This window comes from Cheilinus undulatus, linkage group 19, assembly GCF_018320785.1.
Source record: "Cheilinus undulatus linkage group 19, ASM1832078v1, whole genome shotgun sequence".
Lineage (NCBI taxonomy): Eukaryota > Metazoa > Chordata > Actinopteri > Labriformes > Labridae > Cheilinus > Cheilinus undulatus.
In genome coordinates this window covers 4,029,972-4,047,426 of record NC_054883.1, presented here as the reverse complement: position 1 = coordinate 4,047,426, position 17,455 = coordinate 4,029,972, and the positions used below count along the sequence as shown (strand labels likewise).

The 17,455-nt window shown below is 39.8% G+C and overlaps 1 protein-coding gene across 1 annotated transcript in view; it reads left to right on the top strand.

Moving 5' to 3' along the window:
• LOC121527652 (NACHT, LRR and PYD domains-containing protein 12-like) overlaps positions 1 to 11,569 on the top strand; it is a 50,332-nt gene extending 38,763 nt beyond the window's left edge. The window contains exons 12-20 of the mRNA XM_041814676.1: positions 6,425 to 6,598; positions 7,200 to 7,249; positions 7,358 to 7,446; positions 7,929 to 7,972; positions 8,380 to 8,594; positions 9,696 to 9,973; positions 10,122 to 10,226; positions 10,375 to 10,516; positions 10,765 to 11,569. Coding sequence (XP_041670610.1) covers positions 6,425 to 6,598; positions 7,200 to 7,249; positions 7,358 to 7,446; positions 7,929 to 7,972; positions 8,380 to 8,594; positions 9,696 to 9,973; positions 10,122 to 10,226; positions 10,375 to 10,516; positions 10,765 to 11,189 — 1,522 coding nt within the window. The 3' untranslated portion in view covers positions 11,190 to 11,569. The remainder of the gene's footprint in view (positions 1 to 6,424; positions 6,599 to 7,199; positions 7,250 to 7,357; positions 7,447 to 7,928; positions 7,973 to 8,379; positions 8,595 to 9,695; positions 9,974 to 10,121; positions 10,227 to 10,374; positions 10,517 to 10,764) is intronic.
• The last annotated feature ends 5,886 nt before the right edge of the window (positions 11,570 to 17,455 follow it).

The window sequence follows — 17,455 nt, the reverse complement described above, 5'->3', positions numbered from 1 at the left end:
AGGTGTTTCAATCACCTCCATATCCACAGGTGTATAAAATCAAGCACCTAGGCATGCAGACTGTTTCTACAAACATGTGTGAAAGAATGGCTCGCTCTCAGGAGCTCAGTGAATTCCAGCGTGGTACTGTGATAGGATGCCACCTGTGCAACAAGTCCAGTGGTAAAATTTCCTGGCTCCTAAATATTCCACAGTCAACTGTCAGTGGTATTATAACAAAGTGGAAGCAATTTGGAGTGACAGCAACTCAGCCAACAAGTGGTAGGCCACTTAAAATGACGGAACGGGGTCAGCGGATGCTGAGGCCCATAGTATGCAAGGCCGCCAACTTTCTGCAGAGTCAATCGCTACAGACTAGAGGTGTCTTCGACTAAGGATTTTCATAGTCGAATCTGATTCATCATATTTTGCCTCTGTTATATTTTATTATATTCTTTTTTGCATATATTGAACAAAGAAAACTAGAGAGAATGAATTAATACAGAATAAAAAATAAAAACAAGAAATACAATACATTTTTAAGTCAGATAATGAGTAGATGTGCAGGAGAAGCAAAAGAAACCCGAGCGGGCTTGTCGAGTGGTCCTCCTAAGTGAAAAATTAAACATTCAAATGAACATCAAATAGTATAAATTAATACAATGCAATTCAAAACATGTTAAAACAAAATATAAAGAACAATATTCTGGCAGAAGAAAACACTAAATAGAAGTTAGATAGACTATAATGTCAGAATAATTTCTTACAGTTTGTTGTGCTTAATTGGTCCAACAAAAAACATTTAGTTAGTTTCTTGAATGACTTTAAGTTGCTGCAGTTTCTAATATGAGTCAGTAAGTTGTTCCAACAATGAGGTCCCTGAAATTGGATGGAAAATTGGGGAAAAAAAAGTTGTCCTAAAAAAGGCAGGATGGAGGTTACTGGCTGACCTTGTATTGTAATGATGGGTTTGAAAACTGAACCTAAATACATTTTGAAAACAATCAGGGAGTAAGTTGTGAACCAATTGGAAAACAAATAAGCAGATTTGAAACTGGTTTATATCATATATTGGTAGGATTTGTAGAGACTGGAATAAAGGAGTGGAACTACTGAATCTGTTAGAGAATGTGATCATTTTGATGAAATGTTTTTGCAAAGTAAAAATACATTTAAGGTTGCTTTTGAAGGTGCTGGCCCAAACAATATTGCAGTATGAGATGTAGGGATAGATCATTGTATAATACAAATTAATAAGGATTTTTGTAGATAGCAGATGCTGTACTCTTCTGATGACTCCAATATTTTTTGCTATTTTGTTAGAAATAAAAGTTATGTGATTTTTCCAGGTGAGTTTTTCATCTATTAGAATTCCAAGGAATTTGGTGACTGTGACCCTTTGTAAAGCATTATCAGAGATACATACACTGGGGAAAGTACTTTTGCTTTGTTGGTTTCTGGGTATGAACATCATGTATGAGCTTTTTTCTCTGTTGAGAGAGAGTTTGTTTGCTTTGAACCAAGTGTCAACTTTACTCAGCTCTGTGTTCATGTCTGAGATCAATGTTTGAACACCATTACCAGATATAAAAATATTAGAGTCATCTGCAAACAAGATGAAAATTTTTTTACTGGAGAGTAAGTATAGATCATTTATATAAATCAGAAAAAGTAAAGGTCCCAAAATTGACCCTTGTGGTACACCACAAGAGTTCATCCTATAATCAGACAAGGTGTTATTCCAAGATATAGATTGTCTTCTTGCTGATAGATAATTTTTAAAGCACAATAGATTTGCCCCACTTAAACCATAGAGAGTTTCTCTAGTAAAATATCATGGTTAACTGTATCAAATGCCTTAGACAAATCCAAAAACACTCCAACGGTAACTTCCTTATTGTCAAGGGCTTTAGTGATGTTATCAAAGAACTGTGTGAGAGCCTGTGAGGTTGAATGATTTTTTTTCTGAACCCATACTGATGCTTGTAAAGGATATTATTTTCAGTAAGATATTTGAGTAAGCAGGAATAAACAAGTTTTTCTAATACTTTAGAGAAACATGGAAGTAGAGATATTGGTCTGTAATTGGAAATAAGAGATGGATCATTTGCCTTGAAAAGTGGAATAATTTTAGCCCATTTTAACTGATCAGGAAATAACAACCGTATTGAGAGAAAGATTGAAAATATGAAGGAGTGGTTTGGAGATGTATGGAAGGCATCTTTTAAGGATTGAGGATCTTAACTCATCATAACCTGGTGCAGTTGATTTGAGTTTGTTCACCACATTCACATATTTCATGAAAGATGTTATATGCAATTTGGGTATTATGTTCATCTTCAACTAAGGACCAAGTGACTGTGGAAAGTCTTTCTATAAAGTTATTAATATTTCTGTTGCTAAAATTTCTAAGAAAAACCTCATTAGCATGATTGCTTTTGGTAACTGAGGGCACAAGATAAAGTACAGGAAGATGGTCTGACAAATCACTGAACAAAATACCTGGTATTCCAGAGGCGCAATAAGAATTAGTAAATATATTATCAATCAGAGTTTCATTTTTGGAAGTATTTCTTGTTGCCTTGGTTATGAATGGGATGAAAGAAAAGGCAGTGAGGTGGTCAATAAATGGGATGATTGGCTGTTCAGGAGATTGATGTTGAAATCACCCATTATATAGCATGTTTTTTTCTCATTTGAGATCTTACCAAGGGCACGGTAAAAACAGTCAGAGAAGCAGCTGATATTGGAATTTGGTGGTCTATAAATACAACCAATAATAACCCTTTTTCTGGAGAATGGCTCACAAAGCTCTAAGAAGACAGCCTCAGCTTCATCTCCAACTAAGGCAACAAGATCACTGCGAAGGGAAGATTGAATGTTTTCTTTAACAAAGAGGGACACACCACCTCCACTGCGATTTGACCTAAAACAAGGATGGTGACTATAGCCATTGATTGACAACATTGACACTTTCTGGTTATTTAGCCAAGTTTCCGTCAGACCAATTATTGACAATTTAATAGGTAGCATATCAAGGTGATCAAGAAGATTATCAAATTGTTTCGGTAGACTACAAATATTAAGATGAAACAAAGAAAAAACAGTTATCATTAGTAATGTTTTTGTCTATGCAGAGAGATTTTAAGGATTCTTCAGAAAAATAGGAAGAAGGAATTGGCCCTTGTTTAAAGTCTGCAAAATTCAAATCAGGATCAGCATTAGAAAATGGCAAGAAATATTTAACATCCTGGGATAAACTGGCCCCATTAAACTGAAGGTGACCAGAAGTGTCCATAGTTTAGAGCACAAAGGGAATTAAAAACATCTTGACTTAGCATAAGAGTAAACTATTTCACTGAGAGGACAGGCCGAGGAGGGAGCACAACCAACTGGTCATATTTGATGTATGCAATGTTGCCTTGTTTACGAGCCTCTCTGAGTTGGGGGAGAAGTTCCTTCCTTTTGAGGCGTACTTTTTCTGAATATATAACAGGCAGAACTATACCTGAATAATAGTAAATGGAGTGATTAATAATCCCTAACCATCCTCCTATCCCTCCCGAAAGCTGTAGGATTAAACTACCCCTATCCTGGGGGATGACTCCTATTTTAATCAAGAATTAAGGCAGTTAACTCCAACTTCGTACTGGAAACTCAACCATTTATTAAAATGAGAGTACGAAATAAAAATGTAGAGTAGAAACTCAAAATTTCTCTTATTAAGAGACTTAACAATTCTCTGCAAACACAGCCAAGTAGGAAAACCTAAATCTGTATCTGGCAATACCTCTAACAACTTAACTCTCACTGGTGAGGCTTATCCTAACACTGCCTACTCTTATCAGGGCTTTGACATATAACCCTTAAGTAATCACTTTACCGGTGGGGACTGTAAACCCCGTAATGTTGATATCACAAAGAAAATGTAAACAAACGAATACAAGTGAATGTATTATTTTAACAACTGCAGACAAAAGCAGTTATTTAGCTGCAGGAATCACCTCAACTAAATAATTGAATGATTGGAACTCTTAGCAGTGATTAAACAGTATCTTTACAACAGAACAGTCCATCCATTCCCTTAGTAAGACCCCAGTTCAGAACCGGCTTCACAGACGCTCTGTTGTTTTCCCTGCGTGCTTGATGTTTCAAGGTGGCAGGGTAATATTGTCAGTTTTGTTTACTCACAACCTTTGTAGAACATCTCATACGTGGGCAGAAGGAAGGCAGAGGGCGGAATCGCCCGAGCAGAGAGAGAGAGTGAGGGGAAAGTGTTCATCAAAGGAAAACGCCGCTGTCCTCAGCGCCGAAGTCACGTCCAAAACCCTTGCCCTCCAATTCTCCTGATGGCAGAGTTACCATGTAGAAGAAAGTCCTCAGGAACGAGACTACAACCTGGCTTAACTTTAACTTTTGCTCCTTCTCTAAAAGGCTTCTGCCTCACCTAAACGGACTTGAACTGAACAACTGCGCCACTTCCTTGTGAGGAGAATGTAGCTTAGCCACGGCTAACAGTAGCTTGCAGACCTGGTCCTCCTTGGCTCGTGGGTCCTCTTCCAGCACTCACGGAACGAGTCAGTGCACTAACCGAGACTTTACCCGCAACTACACGTTACCGCGGTCACTCATCACATTTTCCACTTCAAAATAGTCTAAGGTTGCTACTTGTCCCACAGCCTCACGTTGTCCGTCCGTCCAGTTGCTACATCTTTTTTTTTCTCTCTCTCCCTTTCCGCCCTCTCACCCCTCATTGGTAGACCTGCCAACACTCTTAAAGGCACAGAACATGACTTAATCAGGAAAAAGTGTTTTTGTATAATGTCTCTTGTTTGATAGCCTGTATTACTGGCTACAAATAGTCCTCATTAATGTAGAGCTTGGTGCCCTTCAGGGTTTTGGCCTTTTTCAATATTTCCTCTTTATTCTTGTACCTGAGGAGTTTAGCCACCACTGTTCTGGGGCGTCCTTCAGCTTCAAACTTTCCCATCCGATGGGCCCTCTCCAGCTCAATGAGAGAAGGATCCATCTTTAGGTGCTCTGATAAGGTCCTTGTGAAAAGTTTTCTGTTTTTCAAGTAGCTCATGTACAACAGAGAGTGAAATAAGTTCATCCTCTGGGTTGCTTTTCTTAGGAGGCATGGTGTCTAAAAATGAACTTAGAGTATAGCAAATAAAAAGACTAATGGAAAGATCAGAATATACTAAGGGCCGGTACCTGGGAGATTGTTCCTAGTAGCTGGAAGCCTGCTGCTGTGGCCTGGTAGTAGAGACTGGCTCCTGCTGCTACTGCTGCTGCTGTGGCCTAGTAGTAGAGACTGGCTCCTGCTGCTGCAGCAGGAGCTTTAGTCGACAAATAGTCAAACAGCGTTTCCACTAGACTTTTTTCTCCCCGGACCGGCAGTCCTCAAGAATTCTGGCCGTTTAGAACAACTACCGGACATTTGCTTTAACATTATTTTGTTGAATTAACAGCAGCAAAACGCATAAATCTCTCTCTTATTTTTTTGTGTGAGTGGTTTAAAGTATCAAAATCAAAGCTGCACGATTTTCCTTACACACACAGTCAGTCACAAAATATATGCCCAGGTTAAACTCATAAACAACAGTTACCTTCAAATTAGCACCGTTAGCCTGTTAGCACATTGGTCGCTACTACAACTTAGCAGCTAACAACAGCCAAATCCCATTCTCCACTGTCAACAACGAAGCATCCAGACACATAACAAAAGTGCTCTGTTAACTGGACAATGCATTAGAACTCTACATTTCAAATGAAAAATGAGTCTAACCGTCAGTTGCTAATATCAGTCCTCATGATGATAAAACTGTAAGCTCTGCTAAAGCTGGAAATCCAACCATCTTGGTTTATTTGGACTTGTCCCGAAAAGACAAAAGCTCCACAGCAGATAGTCCGATCCAGTCCTCTTCTCATTGATGGCTTATCCAAGACTACTTCTGCTAATTAGCCGGTGTAGGCCTCTCTTGAGGCAATCTCAATCTCTTGATTGAGATCAGAGGTCCTTTTTGTAAAGAGTTGTAAAGTACAGTTTCAACAACAAAACAAACTCAAGCAGCACAAAGTAAAATTCAATGATCAGTTAAAAAAAAAAAAACCTTCTGTGTTTGTAATTATGATTAAAATAAATACATTGAGGGTGAAATTTACAGTTCATAATCAGACTGTAAATTGTTCAAAGAAAATTGAAGCAAATGTTTTAAGGCTTCTTTTGTCAACTCAGTTGATGAGTGGATAATGTGTGTGGAAGGCTTACTGTATGGTGACTAACAGAGACTAAAGAACATAGACACTTGGTCAATGAATAGTACTCTAGCCTTAAATGTTGGCATTCATAGTTTATTATTTCACCAGTGTGTATTTACTGACATCAAACAGTCAACTATATGACTCAGTTCCATCGTCACTGATGTGATTCTTTTATCAGATTGAGTGAATGCAGTTTGTCAGAGATCAGCTGTTCTTCTTTGGCCTCAGCTCTGAAGACCAACCCCTCACATCTGAGAGAGCTGGACCTGAGCTACAACCACCTCCAGGGTTCAGGAGTGAAGCTCCTGAGTGACCTTTTAGAGAGTCTATACTACAGACTTGAGTGTCTGAGGTCAGTGAAACATTTATGTCAGCTCATGTTGTCTGAAAAGCGTTTAACTCGAGGAGTACTTTTTTGTTTATATGGAGTATCCCAGTTTTTCTAATTCTACTACATGAGCTCCTACATCCACCAGTAGGAGTAATGAGTTAGGAACTAAGAATGAGGAGCACTGGTACAGAGGCACTGGTAGGAGAGATCAAATGAACACCACTGTGATTTAGGCCTCAGGATTCTGCAGTGATAGCACAACTCAGGGGAAGGCTTAGTGATAAACAAACAAATCAGTCATGTCATGAACTCATGTCCTCTATTATTGATCTGATTTTATTTAGCATCATTTTTGATTTACAACATTGAATTCAAGCTGCCTTTGGAAAAACTGGGAAGTTACAGTGATTAATATTTTTATCTATCTTTGAAACAGTTTTAAAAACCTATTTGGTTTGATTGGTTAATCTTTTTAGTGCAGGCACAGATTGTGAGATTCAACAGGTGGTTGTAGTCTTTACAGTGGAGATATATCTGTTGTAAGGAATTTGATAATACGATGTGCGAAAGACATTGGAGTTGGCTAACTTAGAGAACTTTTTTTCTCCCAACTGGATCAAAGCTTTGGGGATGATGACGTTAATGTGATCAGAGCTGATGATAAGAAAAAATGTGAGTTTTGAAATGATGTATCCTTCCCCTAAGAGCTTTATATCAACATCTGATTTGATAATCAGCTGTTGTTTCTTCTTAAACTTTGTTCTTACCTTTTATAAACAGCTCTGAAGGCCCAACATTTCTCACTATCAGGAGACTTCAAGGTCAAAAAGGATGAGAAGGAAAACCTTCATCTGCTTGATGATAAAACGGTGAGGAGAAAAAAAACATCTGCAGTGTGATCCATTAGCCACAAACTACCAGAACTGAAAATGACTGAGATTTTACCACTGATAAAACACATTTGTTTGAAATGTCAAACAGAAAATCAACTCTTAGTTTTACACATAAGAATTCTTAATGGACATTCCTGGATAATATTAAAGAGATCTCATGAACCAACAGTGCTGTCACAGTGTGACAATCTAATATTCTAGGAAATCTTTTAGGCTGGTTCTCATTTTGGAAGGGAGAATTTCCATCCATAGTTTCAGTCCTGATACGATCATTAAACAGTAAAAAAGCATCCTAACAGGATGTAGAAAAATGCCTTCATCAGAAATGTACTGCTAGGTCTACAGTGTTACAGTTTGGGTTTAGTATTCTAGCACTCAGAAATAAATCAATCAAATCAAACAAACAAGAATTGAGCCTTTTGTCTAACTAAATAACATTCTTCTTCTCTTATTTCCAGGCTCCATCATCCTTCTCACCTGAAAAGACTGACTCTACATACAGGTAATCTTATAAAAGGCTTTTCTAGCTTCATTGATGGTTCATCAATTTTAGAACCCACTGTTCATCAGCTGATAATAATACGACTGTATCTGAAAATGTAGAGGGATTTTCATTTCTTCATTCTAATTGGAACTGTGTCTGTTAAACATCAGTTATTCACTGACTGATGACTTGGTGAGTTTGAAGCAAAGCTCTGCCCTGTATAAGACTGTCAGCAGTTAAGTGCTACTGTGACACAAATATGATATGAAATGAAATCAAATGTAGATTTGAAAGTTACCAGGTCATGTGACCAGCAGGTGGTTACATATAATTGAAGAACTTGTATATTTGAAGAATTCAGAAGTTCCTCCGTCTGATGTGTCTGCGTGAAAAAGTTGCATAAATCCAGACTGTTGCTGTTACAGGTTCAGGTGTCCTGGTCAGGGTGTGTTCCAGTGTGCTTCCACTGGGCTGGTGTTTGCTACGGAAAAGGAGGCGGAGCTTCAGTACAAGACTGTCCGATGGGATGAGGCTCTCCTCCAATCAGCTGGCAAAGTGGCTGCAGGGCCACTGTTTGACATCCAGTCTCCTGAAGAGGCTGTGTGTCAGCTCTACCTCCCACACTGTGAATCAAAGGAAGGTAGAGTAAAGGCTGTCTTTAATGATACATCACTGAAAATGTTCAATGAACATGTTTGAATTATCCTGCAGTGATCTGTCTCAGAGTCTCTCTGCTGTCAAAGCCCTCTCATTCTTCATTTTAAGTCAGTAAACCTCCCTACGAGTGAGTTGATTCAGTGTATAGTGGAACCGTGCCGGGAGCTTTTCAAAATAAAAGCATTCTGTACAAATGAAGAGAGTTTCTCCAAAGAAATGCTAAACCAGACTTTTACCTCTAAAATCAGGTACCCTGTTTATCATTCGTGTGACATGTTGTTAACCTGCAAGCAAACTAAAAGTAAAGCCATGTCATGGACAAGACGTGTATCTCACATGTCCAGTCTGAGATGGGCTTAGGAATGCCCCCCCCAGCAGTCTCAGCCTAAAGCAGCACAACCATGGTCTGGTCCAAGTCTGAGCCAGCCCTAACTGTACATTTTAACATTGAGGAAAGTTTTAAACCTACTCTTAAAGATAGAGAGGGTTTCTGCCTCCTAGATGTTAAAGCATAGATGAATCCAAAGGAGAGGGTCCTGATAACTGAAGACCCTACCTCCCATACTACTTAGAGACTGAACTGACCACGATAAGGCCATCATACTGGGAGCATAATGTTTGAGAGGGGTAATATGTGGCACTATGAGCTCTATGGGAACATTTACATCATTGAGATTCATTCATTTGTTTGTTTGTTTGTTTGTATCCACATGAGTCACTACTGAAATAGGAACTACTCTCTCTGGGTTCCACTCAGACAGACAATAAAAATCCACATGGACAACATTTCAAAAGTCCAAATAGAAACTAGACAAAAGTAACAGTACTAATTAAATAATTGTTAAATACCAGGACAGTAACATTTACAACTGACACTATTACAACCAAGATCAATCCACTGGCTTTCCAATCAGGTAATCTCTCATGCATTCAGTAGCTACACAGAGACACAGCGCTGCATAGCAAAGATAACCAGGAGATTCTACAGTGATGACCATGTAGATTCTCCAGAGCTGACATCAGGAGATAAATTCTGACTCTCAGTGGTAACATGCTCTAATCAAACCGCTCTGTTCTGTCCCAGGACTGCTTGTTGATGGAGGCTTGTCTGTTGTCCACATCACTGATGATGGGATGAGCTTCTTGGAGCTGTTGGAGATCACAGACACTCATGTGGTTGTGAACGTCCCTCACCTATCCCTCTTTGGCCTGGTCTGGGATTTTTTTAAAAGGTTTCTGGGAAATTTCCTGCCAATAAACGGAGCAGTCCTGCTGTTCCTCCGACCTCTGACTGTAAGCACTAAAGTGCTCTATGTGTTTCTGGTGCCAGAAAACGTCGACATGGACAAGGTAAACTTTAATGTCATATCTATTATTTTAACGGATTTCTCTAAATCAGAGCATAACCTTTGTATTCGTGTTTGGAAGAACCTCATGCCCCTTATTAATACACATCCTCTGACACCTTTTCTTAAATGTTTATTTTTGTTTTCTGAAGCTCATTGAACAGCAGAGAGGGGCAGATAATATCCAGACCTCTTCTAAATGTCCTCTCAGCTCTGGTCAGAATTACAGCGTCCACTGTGAACCTGAGGACTTAGAAGTACAGCCACAGGTGGGACAATCTCATTCACTTCTAATGGTTACAAACAGATTTACCATGAATATAATTTGGGCTCATATTGTTTACAAACTCATTAATAGTCAGGCTTAAAGATTTCTTTAAGGAGTTGGAAAATAACAATTTGCTTTAATATTTCCAGCATGAACAATTCAGCATGAATTATGGACCAAATTTTTTCCCAACATTTGAAGTTTTCCTCACAACAAACCAGGAGAAAGTGACTCTGACAATCCAGGACCAAGACGGGGGAGAAGTCTGGAAACGTAATGTGTTTGTTACAGGTAACATGACTCCATCCATCTCTCTTTGGGCCCTATAGTACACCCTGTACAAAGAGTGTTGGCCTGCAACACAGATAGGCATGACTCAGTATGAAATATCTCTAGTGAGAGCCCAACAGAAGTGGTTTCAAGTGCACAAAGATTACCTGATGTGAGAAAAGATGTAATATTATTTATTAAGTGATAAAATTCTGTAATACTGAAGAAATCAAGTGTGAAACAAAGGTCTTTTCTGTGTTTTTTTCCAGGTGCAAGACGGGAAGCTCTGCCAGATGTTGTTCAAGCAGAGGACAGGCTCCCTATAGGGGACAGGGTTCCAGCGGAGGACAGGCTCCCTATAGGGGACAGGGTTCCAGCAGAGGACAGGCTCCCTATAGGGGACAGGGTTCCAGCGGAGGACAGGGTCTCTGCAGATGCGAGGCTTCTTTCAGTTAGGGCAGAGTTCATCAGAAGAGTGACAGATCCTGGTCTGAACCAGCTCATAGACAGACTCCTGCAGCACGGTGTTATAACTGATGAAGAGATGCAGTCCTTCCACACCAAAGCCAGAGCAGACAAAGCTCGGGATGTGATTGATTCAGTGCGAGGAAAGGGAGCTGAAGCCAGCTCAGTCCTGATCGCCTCTCTTTCTGAGGTGGATCCATGGCTTTACAGAGCGCTGAACTTAACATGAAAACAAACAGAGATCTGAGGGGTGTGATGATGTTAAAAGCTGGCTGCTTTACAATTAACCCTTTCAATGTTGGAACCTTGAAATGAGATGGATAATATGAGGATGAAATACTTCCTCCATTGCAGAGAGCTGAATTATTTGGCCAAGGGGCAACATAAAGATAAAGATTTCACTTGGGCCTAAAACTGAACTTTGTGGTAAACCACAGGTAATAGTAGAGGTAGAGGAGTGATGACCTATGGTGACCACAAAGGTTCACTCTAAAGATGAGAATAAAACCAGATAAATGTAGTGTCCCTGATGCCCACCCAGTTTCTAAGAGGTTCAACAAAACCAGTAGGAACAACGGTATCAAAGGCTGCACTGAGATCTCAAAGAATTAAAACCTTCCCCTCCCTTCTATCTGCAGCTAAAAACAAATCATTGGTCACCTTGAGGAGGGCCGTCTCAGCGCTGTGACCAGCTCTATGAGCAGACTGGAATTTCTCAAAGAGGTTGTGATTAGACAGAAGAGATTAAAGCTGTGTTAAAACCACCTTTTCTTAAGCTCTGGATACAAATGACAGTTTTAAAATTGATTAAAAATGTTTAAAACCAGAGAGGTTAGTTTTCTTTAAAAGAGGTTGGACCACAGCGTGTTAACAGAGGGAATTTCTCCTTAAGTCAAAGAACTGTTGATTATTAATCAAATACAGGGACCCACAGTTTGCCCATCGTCGGTCTCTTGCAGACTCAAACCTGTTGGCTTCATTGGTGTGAATATGTGCTTCAGCTCCAAGACTTTCAGTGGGGGGTCAGCGATAACTGGTATTAGCGAATGTTAAAACCAGTAAAGGATTGTAGCTACTCTTGGTGGAAAGGAAAGCCCTCTCCTAACAGAAGCCAACAGGCACCACCCAAAAACAAGAAAGTTTCTGGTCCAAAGATGTACAAGTCTGTGTGATCCTGACTGGTATTAAAAAAACAGATGCTATGGTCCGAGGTGACCTACAAAATTGACCCCAGAGACTATCCTCTGGGGTTTCAACTCATGAGGGTTTTTTGATCATATATTTGATATCTTTTACTTGTTTTTCCATTTAATTATTATCTATTTTTGAACCAATGTGTTTGCTTTTGAACTGATTTTACATCATTTTTCACCCATGTAATAATTTTTAAAAATCATATAATCCATTTTAGCTGTAGATAAAGTTACTTTTACATGTAATCTGTTCAGTCTAACAGCTTGATTATCAATCTGGCTTTGTGAGTGATTTGATACATTTTTGTCTGAGCTTGACAAAGAATTAAAAGGTTTTCTAAAACCGTATCTCTTCCTCTGGTTGGACTTTGTCACTAGGACCGTTGCCGTAACCTCACACACTCTCAGGTTTTAAAATGCGTCCATGTCTTGTTGGATTGTTGAGGACGCAGATTCATCACGGGAGGGTTTTTTCTTCCGATCACACAAGGCCCCTTTTGGTGAGTGTCAAGAATCAACATGGCTTCTCACTCTTCTTTTCTAAAACACAGCAGGCCCATTTACACACATTCAAAGGGGGTTGTTAGAATAATAGAGATATATTCATCTCTGAGCAGCTCTACAACATGTGCGAGTGAGTAAGGAGCTGCAGGTTGGAGTCAGACAGGATTAAAACAGTCCTCGTAACTTTTCAATACTCAGTATTTTGTCCTGGAGCTTGTGTCACAGTGTATATGCTCAATGATCACAGACAACTTCTCTTTAAATCTATAAAAGGTTTTATTAAACAAAGCAGCATCAATAGGTTATCAATGACACTTGATTAAAAAAGAACTATTATAACTACTGAACTACATCAGACAAACTGTTTACAAGCAAAGCGTGGTGAAGTTGTCAGAGAGAGAAACAAGACGGCTGATGGTCTTAAACAGCTGAGTGGTTTCACACATGTGACTTTAAAGATGGTGGACTTAGACAAAGGATGGAGAGAGAAACTTTAGCTGTCAGCTGTAAACTCAGAACGATAACCTCGCCACACAGAAACTCAGCAGACAGACTTTGATTAAACAGCAGTCACACTGGTTTCTGTGTAGGAGAAGGTACTACACTGGACATAAACGGACACAGCAGAGTAAATCAACAACACGTAACCCAGGTTATTTTCCGTAGTTTTAAACAAAAGAATTCCAGATTTACGGATGTTCCCTAAGTGCAACTTGAATTTACGAGCGTCCTTGAAAGCACCACCTGGAGAGAGGACTCCTGAGAGAGAGAAACGTGAGCAGAGTGAAACTTTACTGCAGGATGATTACAGAGCCTGAATTCAAGATAAGAGTGTGGTAAAAAAAAAAACTGCAGTTAGACTGTGAAACCTGATTTGATAAGTTCATGCTTGATTTAGAGATTATAGAGTCACTAAAGTGGAGCTGGCAATTAAGTTAGTTTTCATGTGGGAGACAGTCATCAGCAGAAACTGGCGGGTGTTTTCTCACATTCACCTGGATTTCCAGGTGAGTTAGCCGCTTAAGCTGGCTTAAGTATTCCTGTACGTACAGTGCTTAACAAATTTATTAGACCACCCTAACCCTAACCAAAGTAAGGTTTACGCCACAGCTGCCCTAAATTAACAGCACTGGTAATTACCAAAATCATTTTTGATGTTTCTGCAAAGGTTAATACACCAATATGTAGAAGCTCTTCAACCAAAATGATACTTTTAATGCTAAAATATAATTCTTATTGTTATCCATGAATTTTCAAATTTACTGATTTACAAAAAGGTCCATCAGATCCAGACGTAAGCAGAGACCAGTCCATTAATGGTTCTTCCATGGTTATCCAGCAAATGAAAAGGCTTGTGGCATCCAGATTCACCTTCAGGATGAGGGCAGGGCTCGTATCGTCCATCTGAGAAGTTACGTGTCCTTTTTCACATCCTGGTGGGCTTTCTGCAGCAATCTTATCCAGACACATTAAAGAAGGAAGAGAAATATTTGTACTTGATGGGCCGATGGCTGACTGTGCCAGACTTAAGGTGGAGCTGGGAGCATGAAGAACACAATGCTGTGAAAGGCTGCTAGTAGGTAATGGAAAGGCAATGAGACAGGGGTCACACTGGCTTTTTACCTGAGGACCCCCTGCAAGGTCTCCTCAGGTCTCCTATGAGAGAGGAGAATGTGTCCTGCTGCAAAGCATACTGGGAAGAAGAGTCTCTCAGACTTTCTGTTTCTTTGTTTGAAAATTCCCTCCAAAATTACTAAAACTCAGGATTCAGGCTTTCACGCTTTTATTATAAACTTTTGTGTTTTTTTTATTATCTTCTGACAGGAGTGACTTATGATTAGACAATCAGCACTCTTCATATTAGAAAGAATTCCACTTTGTTCACCAGATTCCACAGCCAGGCCTAATTCAGGGAACAGGTCTCCGTCATCAGGAGGTTCCTGCTGTGGTAAGCCTGCATTCTGCTATCAGTCTAAGACGCCACAGTCTGAGGATGTCATCCACAAAAGGAGTAGACCGAAGACTGAGAGCAGAGGTCTCTGCTGCTGTGTAGTCTACATCAGGCCCAGCTGTGTTCACAATCTGCCTTCATGTGATGTTAGCTGTAGAAAACAGAGTACTTGGAAGACCAGGGGCCTCATTTATAAAACTGTGCTATTAAAGATCACTACAGGTGGCGTACACCAGGAACACAGGAAATGCGTACGCACAAAAACTTTCAGATTTATAACAGAGTGCGCACGCACGTCCTATGCCTGTTTCCATTTATAAATCACAGTCAACTCTAAAGTTGTCACACATGAGGGAATGCTTTGCCCCACCCTTATGGTGCCTATGAAAGGTCAGGTGAACGCCCTTGATGAATATTCAATGATACCAATTACACGATGGACCAAGACGGAAAATAAGCGGAAAAAAGTAATTTAACTCAAAGCAAGGTCGAGATATTAAAAGGTGAGGTGGACACACTCAAAAAAGTCTTATTTGGTGGGCACAGTGTGGGCATCACTAACGCCAGAAAGACAAAAGAGTTGTAGCATGTGGCTGATGCTGTAAATAACGTTGCCTCAGAGGTTTGGACTGTGGCTGAAGTAAAAAAGAAATGGTCTGACATAAAAGTGGAGGCAAAAAGGTGTACCATTCTCCATAGAAAGAGTCTCGGTGTGACAGGTAGGGGAAAGGGCACACCGGAGCTCATCCCCACGGGGATCATTAGGGAATCCCTCGTGAATGGTGTTGTGACAGAGTCGGAGGGGGACACGGATGCACCAAATGCGCCAGAAGCACCGGATGAAGGTTACTGTATTCTCTTGTTTGAAAGAGGCAAAGTGAACATGTACAGTACAAACACATTTGGAACGTAATTCACAATAGTTTATTTAAAGTTAAATAGCCTAATTGATCAACGGTTTTGCGCAAAAATCATGTCATTTTAATTACAATTATTATTAATGTAAAACTTTATTTGTATGTCACATTTTGGGAACACGGTTACTGTCCGCCTTATTGTATATGTGAATGGGTTTCATAATTACATTATTATGGTTTGTTTCACAATGACAGAACATGATTGATTCAATAATACAGGCTATGTGTGCAGGCGCACATGCGCCTTCGTACGTTTGCGCACTCTCTGGGGCATAAATGTAAATTTTTTCTCTTCGGTTTTGCAAATGTATCCTTCATATATGATATGCATTATGACGTAATATTTGATTATTTCACACAAATATATCCATTTCACATAGCAGTCTTTAATTTCATCCTTCTACTGTTGGGATTGCAGTTTCCCTTCTCCAGATTTTGTGCGTACAGCAGGGTCAGACCTGCCGTGGAGGTGCGCACATTCTCCCATCAAGTTTGTTTTTTATAAATCCCAAACGTTGCTTACAAGTGGCGTACGCTTTCTTTTGTGCATAGGCAGCGTTTATGAATGAGGCCCCTGGTGAGGATCTGTCCTGGACATCCAGCCCTCCCCCTTAGCTTCACCCCCTTTTTCTACTCACCTGTCTGATGAGACCTGACGTAAGTGAGAGACCACAGGACTCAGCTGAGGAGTGTTACAACCTGAAGGTAATTTCTTCATAGGAGAGAGCTCTCTCTGTAAAATATTGTCACTGATAGAAGGTAGAACATTTGATGATGTTACTTTACTGGATGTCAGAGAAAGATGAATAATGGAAACAGACATGTCATCACTGACCACCGCTCCCAGTAAACTTCAGTCGTCTCCAAATGTGTCAACAAACCACCCACAACCAAACTTTCAACCTGAACTTTGGACACAAACTAACAATAATACAACTAAGTTTTAACTAACACATACATTAGAGAGACAAGTTAGAGCACTTCAAACTCACTCCACACTCTCACAGGCCAACTCTCACCACACACCCACTCAGAGAGAGAGAGAGAGAGAGAGAGACTCAACTGTTTCCTGTATATAAAGGAGGGAGGAGCTACACTTACCTGGCAGTGTCACTAACAAACAGGAAATGTTCATCTCCAGTTTGAAACGGCTGATCTGAGCAGACAACTGAAGGCTGATGTTGGGTGAGTGTAACTAATATCACAGCAGCAGTTGGAGATAAGAGCAGATGTTGGTCAGACCTTTAACAATCAGTGCTGTGCTTTAAAATCAGTGAAATCTTAACTTTGTTTCTCAAACATGCTGGCAGCCAGTGAAGGTGAGCTGAAACAGGTAAGATGTGAAGAAGTCGGTTTCATTCCTGTGCACCCTACAGACAGTGTTTGAGCAGAATTAGCAGATGGATAGATATGAAGACATGAGAGCTCTGACAGCTTTGATCAAACTATTTAATGCATGTATGAGTCGTATTTTTTTCTGTTCCTGTTTAACTTTGGGTGTGACCTCAGAGGAACCTGCTTCCCCTTTTACTTGTGCTCTTTTCTAGCAGTGATTTTTACTCTTTAATGTAATCTTAGCACCCAAAAATTACATTTGTCTTTAGAAGAGTATGTTGTTGTTGAAACAATGCTTCTTGTCCATAAATCTGACATTGGAAAGTTCTGGTTATTTCCCTTTTAAATGAAGCCACATTAGTAAGGAACATGCATTTGTGGGATGAGCAGCAGAGCTGAGTATGTGGTATGGTGCATGAAAAATTTGCCAAATTTTCTCTGCCAATGCCAAACAGCTTATTCTGCTGTTAAATCTTGTTTGGTGGATTAGACAATTGTAGTCTGGAAAAAATGAGGCATATTTGCAATTTAACAGTTTTTCATGTAACAAACAGGACCCTCATCCACTTTTAGTGTAAAGTGCATATATACATGT